Below are 8,356 nucleotides of genomic sequence, written 5' to 3'. Positions count from 1 at the left end.
CACATTCTTATGGCCATCCCCAGCTGCTAGTGCTTCCCCTCCAACTATCTTGTACTGGAGTCAGGAAGAGCTGAGTTCAAATCCAGCATCAGATACTTCCTAGCTATTGCTGCTGTCCATCTTTCATCGTCAAAGAGGTCCAATGCCATCATGAGGGTGCTGTCTTGACTTGCTCATGAATCGGTTGGGAGGCAGAGCTGCCCAAAGTTGTCCAATCCTGTGTGATCTTGGGTAAGTTACTTAACTTCTTTCTGCCTCAGTTTCCACAGCTGTAAAATGGAGATGACAGCATCTACCTCCCAGGGTTTTTGTGAGAATCAAATGACATATTTGTAAAGCATTGAGTACAGCGCCTGGCTCATAGTAGGTGCTTAATAAATGCTTACCAGTATCCACAAATATATATTCACACCAACTCCCCAATTAGAACAAAAGCTCCTTGAGGTCAGGGATGGTTCACTTTGGACTTGATGACTCCAGCTCTTGGTAGTGCCGGGCGTTTACTAGGCACCCAATTGATTGGAAAATATCTCCTCCTGTTCTGTCAGTTGATATCTTCCTCTTCCCTCAAAGTGCAGCTCAGGCACCACTGCCTTCCTGAATACCTCCCCCACATCCCCATTTTCTCCAAAGCTTTGTCTTCCCCCTTTCCCCATCCTATGTATGGATTATAAACTCCTTGAGAGCAGAGACTGTGTCATATTTTTTTTCATCTTTTGTACAGAGAAGGAAACTGAGGCAAGCAGCGCTTAAGTGACTTCCCCGAAGTCACACAGCTTAAAAGTGTCTGGGGCTGGACCACAGCCTCCAGATCCTGATCTCTAACCTAGTGGCCTCTTGTGTATATTAAATATTTGCTGAGTGGAAGGGAGGGATTCAAAGCATGACCACTAATTCATTTATTAATGACCAGAGGCACAAGGCCTGGTGCTGAGACTACAGAGATAAAAAAAAATAGTTCCTGTCCTCAAGGACCTTCCATTCTATTGGAGTGTGATGAAAAATGGAGATAGTAGAATGGAGTGATGGAGATGGGTCCCTCCAGGGACCCAGCCACTGAGACCTGGGAAAGAACTTGGCTTAAAATGACCAAGGTCTCCCACTGCATCCAAGGCCATAGACAATTGTCCTGATATCTGGCCACTGAACACAGATGGCTCCAGAAGAGAGAGTGAGGTTGACTTTGCACAGCCCTCCCTCACTCAGGTCCAATTCACTCACTTGTCATGGCATCACCTTCCTGACATCATGGTCCTCTTCTAGAACCAAGGTCAAACAAGGACCCTTAGTGCAGGCTCTCATTGCCTCCCTTGTGCAGTAGCTGCTGGGAGGGGGTCTCTGCCCTCTCCCATCCATCCTCCCTTCAGCTGCCAAAGTGATTTTCCTAAAGCACAAAGTGACACCCCCTACTCAATAAACCCCAGAGCAACTATGACCTCCAGGATCAGTACAATACCCTCTGTTTGGCATTCAAAGCCTTCATATGCCCCTCACTCTGCCCCATGGACTGGATCCAGCCACACAAGCCTCCTGCATCTCGTCTCTGGGCATTTTCCCTAACTGTCCCAAGCCTGGGAAGCTCTCCCTAAGATCCCACCTTTCCTGATGTTCCTCAAAGCCAGTGCCTTGCCTCTGTGAATTACCTCAAATGCAGCCTCCATGGACAGCTAGCTGGGTGGCACCATAGTGCATAGAGCACTGGTCCTGGAATCAGGAAGACTCAGCCTCAGACAATTACTAGCTGTGTGGCCTTGAGTGAGTCACTTCACTATTTGCCTCAGTTTCCTCATCTGTAAAATGAGCTGGAGAAGGAAATGGCAAACCACTCCAGTACCTCTGCCAAGAAAACCCCAAATAGGGTCAAGAAGAGTTAGTTTAGTTTTGTTTTTTTTAAATAAATACATAGTTGTTTGCACGCTATCTCCATTAGACTGTAAGTTCCTTGAGGAGGGGCTGTTTTTGCCTTACTTTGCATCCCGAGCCTAGTATGCTGCCTGGCACCTGATGAGTGCTTAATGCTAACTGACTGACAGACGAGAGGTAGGGCTAAAGTCAAAGTAATGAAATGCACCACTAACACTACAAAGAGAGATGAAGTCAGAGAGCACAAGGAGAAGCAGAGCCAGAACTTCTGGGAGCCTGGTCCTCGGCCTGAGCCAGAAAGCAGTTCAGCAAGCCCCAGGACTTTCCCATTCACTGTCTCCCAGGGGTTAATGACGCCTCTTTAATTTCCTCGCTAATTAGGGGCCATTGTCTGGGCCCAACCGGAAGGGCTGGTCGGTAGGGGGTGTTGCTGTCTGCCTACTCCTAGGCCCTGGGGCCCACAAGAATCCTGGAGAGGCAGACAGGGAGCTCAGGTTTCGGAGTTGGAAGGGCCCTATATGCCTGTGACTTTGAATGCCCAGGCAGCTAGGACCAGAGCTGGGATCTGGAGCCTTTCTCCATGTGCCAGCATCGTCATGGCAGCCACGAGGAGACATACACCTAGGCCCAGAAGGGACGGAAACTCAGAAACCTACATGCAGGAATCAGAGATACTGCAATGGAGAAAGAGACCAAGAACTGAGATGCAGAGTTAGAGGGAAACGTCTTCAGGGGGAAAATACCTTCTCCTCACCACCTGTCCCAGCGTAGATTCTAAGAAAATGAGGGGGACCTGAAGCAGAAATGAAGATGTAGCTTCTTATCTAAGCATGAAGGTTCCAGGGGCAGTGCCATGGGGAGGGGCCCACCAAGTCAGGGGAACAAAGGATCGGCAGTATTCAGGATATTAAGGATGGGGAGGCATAGTGATGGGGACCCTACTATGGGGTGTCTGGGGTTGTAGTGACAGTGATAAGGTCAGCAGGAACTAGGATCAGTGAGGGGAAGGCCAAGAGAAAGTGGGGACAGCAACACATAAGCCATGGTAAGACTCAGTAATGGGGCCAATGACACCGACGATGGAGATGGTGACAACGCCAAAAATCTACCGGGTAGCAAGATGAGAGCAATCTGGGGACAGTGATGCAGGAGTGAGGCCATGAAGACAAAAGCATGGATGATACAGGGACACGGGAAAGGGACACAGGGAATGGTGGGGGGGGGGGGGGGGTCCTCCCTGCACATGGTTGGTCAAGTCTTTTACTCCTCCAGGATCTCTTCTCCCAGCCTGTTTCCTTCCCCCTCTCCCCCATTCTTTCTTACCCTCCCCCTTACACAGGCTGTCCCAGCTGCATAGGAAAAACCAGCACATGGCAGTCCCAAAGGAAGTCCCATACATTTTATTAATTTAAGACTGTTGGGGGAGGAGTGACCAAGAGGGACCTAAGTTACCTATTACTCTGGATACCTGAGCAGGGCAGTAGATTCATGAGGGGCAAGGGTATTTCGGAGGTTAAGGATAGATCTACCTTCAGACATCAGGATCAGGGAGAGAACACTAGTCTTGAATTGTTACACGCTAGCTATGTGACATTAGGAGGTTACTTTTACCCTCAGTTTCCTCATTTGTAAAAATTAGAGGTTCTTTTCCAGACCTGCTATTTTCAGGGTCTAAAATCCTTTCCATCTCTAAATCCTCTTGATTCCCTTTCCATTCATCCAAATCCAGACTAGAGATGGGTCTAAGGAAACCTGGGTCGTCCAGAGGTCCATGGTTGGGAAGTCAGGATAGCTGAGTCCTGTCCTTGGCTGTGGGGCTGTAGTTTCAGGCCACCTGTCCCTGAGGGCAGGACTGGGGATGGGTTAGAATGGGCAATCTTCCTGGGGTTGTCAGGGGAGCTTGTCAATAATTCTTCTGCATTTCACTTAGGATCCAGGTCCGGTAACGGCACAGGTTGGTATAAACACCAGGATACTGGGGCAGGGCGCAGCGTTCCATGCCCCATGACACCAGGCCCTGCAGGGCCCCATTGCACACCAAGGGGCCTCCAGAGTCACCCTACAGAGACCAGGGCAGAAAGAAGGGCAAGCAGCAAGAAGAATTGAGACATGGGCAAGAGACAGGGACAGAGAAAGAGAAGAGACTCACATCAATTTCAGAGACTAGAGACCTCAGGAAGAATTTTTTCTATCCCAGTCCACCTCCCTACTTCCAATGGACTTCTGAACCCAGATGGGACAGACCTCCCAGGGTCTACCTGCACCCCCGTCAGCCCCTTTCTGTGCTTTCCCATGACCTGGGGCTCACCTGGCAAGAGTCCTTCCCACCTTCTTCATGCCCAGCACAGACCATGCCGGGAGTGATGGCTCTGTGGTAAATATTTTTGCATCTTTCCTCAGATATGATGCTAATCCTCAGGCACTGAAGGGTGCTGGGAAATACAGCTATAGCCAGAGAGAGAGGACCAACTCAGCCCTAGGAACTGAGGTGAGGACACAATCCCTTTAATCAGAGACGAAGGGGACAGCTAGGTGGCACAGTTGAGTACAGCACAGGCCATGGAGTCAAGAGGACCTGAATTCAAATCAGGCCTCAAGACACTTGACACACTTAGTAGCTCTGTGACCTTGGGCAAGTCACTTAACCCCAATTGCCCTGCCTTCCCCCCTCAAAAAAAAAGCAAAAACAGGCAAGACACTCAGAATCCAGTCCTAGTTCTGTCCCTGCTTACCCACCCAGCCATTTGAGCCACCCCCAAGTGTGACCTAACTGCTCTTACCAAAAGGACTGGACACAGTACCCCAGCCAGACACCAGGCAGCTTGTGCCGGGATTGGCACAGTCTTTTGCCAGCTGAATGGGTTGAACTTGGCGGGTCAGCCTCACTGGACTCTCCAGGTAGAGTAGCATGAGGTCATTGTTGGTGGTCCTGGAGTTGTAGTTGGGGTAGGGAATCCGGCGTTTCACCCTGACCCATTGCTGATAGGACTCCCGGCGTTTGATATTGTGTTTTCCCAAGACCACTCGAAGGTTCCTTGTAGGAAGGTAAGCCTGTTCAGTTTCAGGCCATTTGATCCTTCCCAATCCCAACTCCCCACTAGCCCTCCACATGCATTCTATATATAGCCTGATCATTCTTCCCTCACCCCTAATCCACAGAGAGCCTTAAGTCAAAGAGCCCCTAGGGAGGATCCAGTCCAACCCCTCTCAGCTGACTGATGGGAAAACTGAGGCCCAGAGAGGGAAGGGGGCATAGGCAGCAAGCAAGGGGAAGAACCACGAGTCAGACTACACATCTCCTGACCCAAGCAAGCCCAAGAGTTCTTCCCACTCTGTTCACACTTTTTTCTATCTTTCTGGTGGTACAAGCCTGGGGCTGAGTTTGACTTAGACGCACTACAGTGGGCTGGCCCGGGCTGAGATGGGTCAGGATCTGGCCTGATTTCTAGGCTGGTGGGGCATGAGGCTGGATGCTAACCTAGCAGTGGGGGGGTACTCACCAGTGGTTACAGTGAGCTGCAGTGAGGACCCAGCGATTGGACAGCAGGACACCCCCACAGTGGAAATTCTGATTGATGAACAGCCCAGCCTGCCAGGGCTGGGAGTGGGGAATACAAGTCTGACCACCAATGATCTTATCCTCACTCCCATCTGCATTGGCTGGGGATGGAGGAATGTCCGGAGAGGGAATTGGAGGCAATCTTCTCAAACATTGGAAGCCCCAATGTCTTCTCCTTCTGGTCCTTCCCCGAAACTATGGCTGATGACTAAATGTAACTTTGACTTGAAGAAGGCTTTCTATAGATAAGCTAACTTAGTCCTTTTGTGAACCCATCTTACAGAGGAGAAAACGAGGCCTGGTGAGGTTTAAGTGACTTGTCCCCTTATCTTTGAAAGCCTTGCATTCTGCCCCCCACCCAACACACTCACACCCCATGTTCCATAGACTCCCACAAAACTGGCCTTTGATGGTCCCCATTGAGAGGATCTCCCACAACATTCCCCTAAAACCAACCAGCTCCTTTGTCTTCCTGTCATCCCTCATCATCCTCTCATACTGCCCCCTCCCCCCAACTGACATCATCCGCCCCACTTCCTGGTTCTATTCATTCCCACCTTTCCAGATGCCTCAGAGAATTATTTCAAAGATCAAATGAGGAAATATTTGATTAAAAAAAACATCTAGTACATCATCTAGAAGAGTAGGTGCTTATTATATCATTTACAATACAGTATAATATATAATGTAGCTAATAAACACTTATTCCCTTCCCCCCCCCCCCGCCCCACACACACACCTCTTCCCAACCACTCCTGTCTCCTCACCCCTCCACCACTGCCTCCCCTCTACAGCCGGTACACCCCAACCACTTACCAGCAACCCACAGGAGAGGCAGCGTTAAGAACAGGAAGAACATTTCTGAAGAGTTTCCTATTTGGGGTAGGGGAGGTCTGACAATAAGCAGCTAAAAAAATGGCTCACAGAAACATTTATACTCAGAAATCCAGATACAGAGATCGGTGGGGTGAGACACAGACAGAGCAGCATAGGCGCCCCTCACTGGAGGGAGGGCTGTAGAGGCTGGGGGAAGAACAAGCAGATAAGAGGCCAGGGGCCAGGTGTCTCTGGGGAAGGGTTGTCTGGCACAGAAGGACTGGTCCGTGAGCAGGTCTCTTCCTCTAGTCTCCTTACCAAGAAGTCCCAGGTGGCTTTTATCTCCGGTAAAGGCAGCCCCCGCCCCTGTGACCAGAGAATGCTTTTATTGTGGAGTCCTCGGGTTAATGAGCACCCCGCCCAGCGGTTCTGGATTCTAATCCAGAAACCAAGAAATGGAAGGGGGTGGGAATCCCAGCATCCCAGAGCTGAAAGTGAGGGGTGAGGTGGAAACATTGGGTGGTGGGGGAAGGGGCAGAACCTCCAAAGGACCAAGACACTGGGGGTAGGGGTGACACCAGAAGAGTTGGAGCTTGGTGGCATTGTCCCTGGAGTTGTAAATTTTTGGTTGTTGCTCTGACTATGCGACTCTTCGACTTGGGGTTTTCCTGGCAAAGATACTGGAGTGGTTTGCCATTTCCTTCTCTAGCTCATTTTACAGATGAGGAAACTGAGGCTAACAAGGTGAAGTGACTTGCCCAAGGTCAGTACCTGGATACCTACACCCAACTACACTTGGCCACCTAACTCTCTCAGAAGCATAAGAGCTAGCTGGATTCAAATTACCCCTGGCTGTCCTTGAGACTGACCCCAGACCCACCTTGTGCAGGAGGCTGTTAATGCTGTTTCCCCTTCTCCCCCCTCCCCCAAAGTGCCTTCCCCTTTCCGTGTTTTCTGCACAACTCTCTTATGCATTTAATTATTTACACGTAGCTTCCCAAATTAGACTGTGAGCTCCCTGAAAGCAAGAATTGGATTTTGCCCTTCTTTGCAACCCCAGCACAAGCACTTAATTAAGGCTTGTTTACTTATATGATCTGTGTGACATTGGAATTAACGCTGATATGGTACTATGCCATTGAAACTCAAGTTTTTGAAAAAAGTTGCATTTAATGTTATTCTATACCTAGGCAGCCATAAGTCCAAACCGGCACAGTCCCCTCCCCCCAGCCCTATGCCCCCCAACTAGACCCTGGGCCCCTAGACAGTAAGGAAAGGAGGACAAAAAAGGAAATGATTAAAATATAGTGGGGGGTAGCATTTGAGAATATTCACCACTCAGTCCTTCCTGGACCACTCCCCTTAACGTCTGAAAAGAATTCCTTCTAGTCATCGGTATCCATACCTTAACCATGAATGAGAAAGCAAGCTCCTTACCCTTAGCTGGGTCCCAGCCCCAAACCTGCCAGAAGAGACTTTATCTAGATAAAAGCTTTTTGTTAAATTTTTGCTGCCCTTAACCATTTCCCTAAGAAAGACCTTTTTGTTCTTTCTCTACCTTCTGGAAAAGGCACTAGGGGAAATTTTAAAATATACATATTTTTAGTTATATTTTAAAAGAGATTTTAAATATGTTTCCTCATTACTTAACCTCTGCAGGTCTCAGTTTCCTCATCTGTAAACTGAAGGGGTTGGAGAAGACAGCCTCTAAAACCACTGAAGATTTAAAAGATCTAAAGATCCAGGCCTTTAGGTAAGAGGCATAGCAAATGTAAAGTCTGGGACTTGAAGGGAGACATGAGTTCAAATCTTGTTTCAGTTACCCATGGGAAGTCACAACTTTCAACTTCTGCTTCATCATTTGTGAAATGAAGGAAATACTAGCTGGGTTGTTGTGAGGCCCAGAGGAGATAACCTATAAAATGCTTTATCATTGTGAACTGTTGTCCCATGAGGTTAAAAACTGGGGAGAGAACTAACTGGAGATGACACAGAGAAGGAGCTGGTGATGGGGCTGGGGTGTATGTAGGGGGAGGGGGAGTGAGAACTGAAAGGAAGCTTGGGAGCAAGTGGGCAGTGAGAGTCTGACAGTAGGTCAGCTAGTCTGTCAACAAGCAT

The 8,356-nt window shown here is 49.1% G+C and overlaps 1 protein-coding gene across 1 annotated transcript; it reads right to left on the bottom strand.

The window, feature by feature from the left end:
* Positions 1-3,259: 3,259 nt before the first annotated feature.
* On the bottom strand, positions 3,260-6,530 carry KLK14 (kallikrein related peptidase 14). The gene is made up of 5 exons (XM_036746041.1): positions 6,239-6,530; positions 5,364-5,523; positions 4,644-4,897; positions 4,172-4,308; positions 3,260-3,922 (listed from the first exon to the last, which is right to left on the bottom strand). Exons 1-5 carry the CDS (start codon positions 6,279-6,281, stop codon positions 3,767-3,769), a joined length of 750 nt encoding a protein of 249 aa, XP_036601936.1. The 5' UTR covers positions 6,282-6,530; the 3' UTR covers positions 3,260-3,766.
* Positions 6,531-8,356: the final 1,826 nt, after the last annotated feature.

Source organism: Trichosurus vulpecula, chromosome 2 (assembly GCF_011100635.1).
Source record: "Trichosurus vulpecula isolate mTriVul1 chromosome 2, mTriVul1.pri, whole genome shotgun sequence".
Lineage (NCBI taxonomy): Eukaryota > Metazoa > Chordata > Mammalia > Diprotodontia > Phalangeridae > Trichosurus > Trichosurus vulpecula.
Note: the sequence above shows the minus strand (reverse complement) of the source record. Positions and strands in the feature narration are given on the sequence as shown.

What these genes read in the sequence shown, in the direction of transcription:
- KLK14 (XM_036746041.1), bottom strand. Translation starts at nt 6,281, where the DNA reads ATGTTCTTCCTGTTCTTAACGCTGCCTCTCCTGTGGGTTGCTG. An exon ending in GCCTCTCCTGTGGGTTGCTG is followed by an intron (nt 5,524 to 6,238) that starts GTAAGTGGTTGG and finishes CTCCATCCCCAG; the next exon opens with CCAATGCAGATGGGAGTGAG. An exon ending in GTGGGAAGGACTCTTGCCAG is followed by an intron (nt 3,923 to 4,171) that starts GTGAGCCCCAGG and finishes TGGTCTCTGTAG; the next exon opens with GGTGACTCTGGAGGCCCCTT.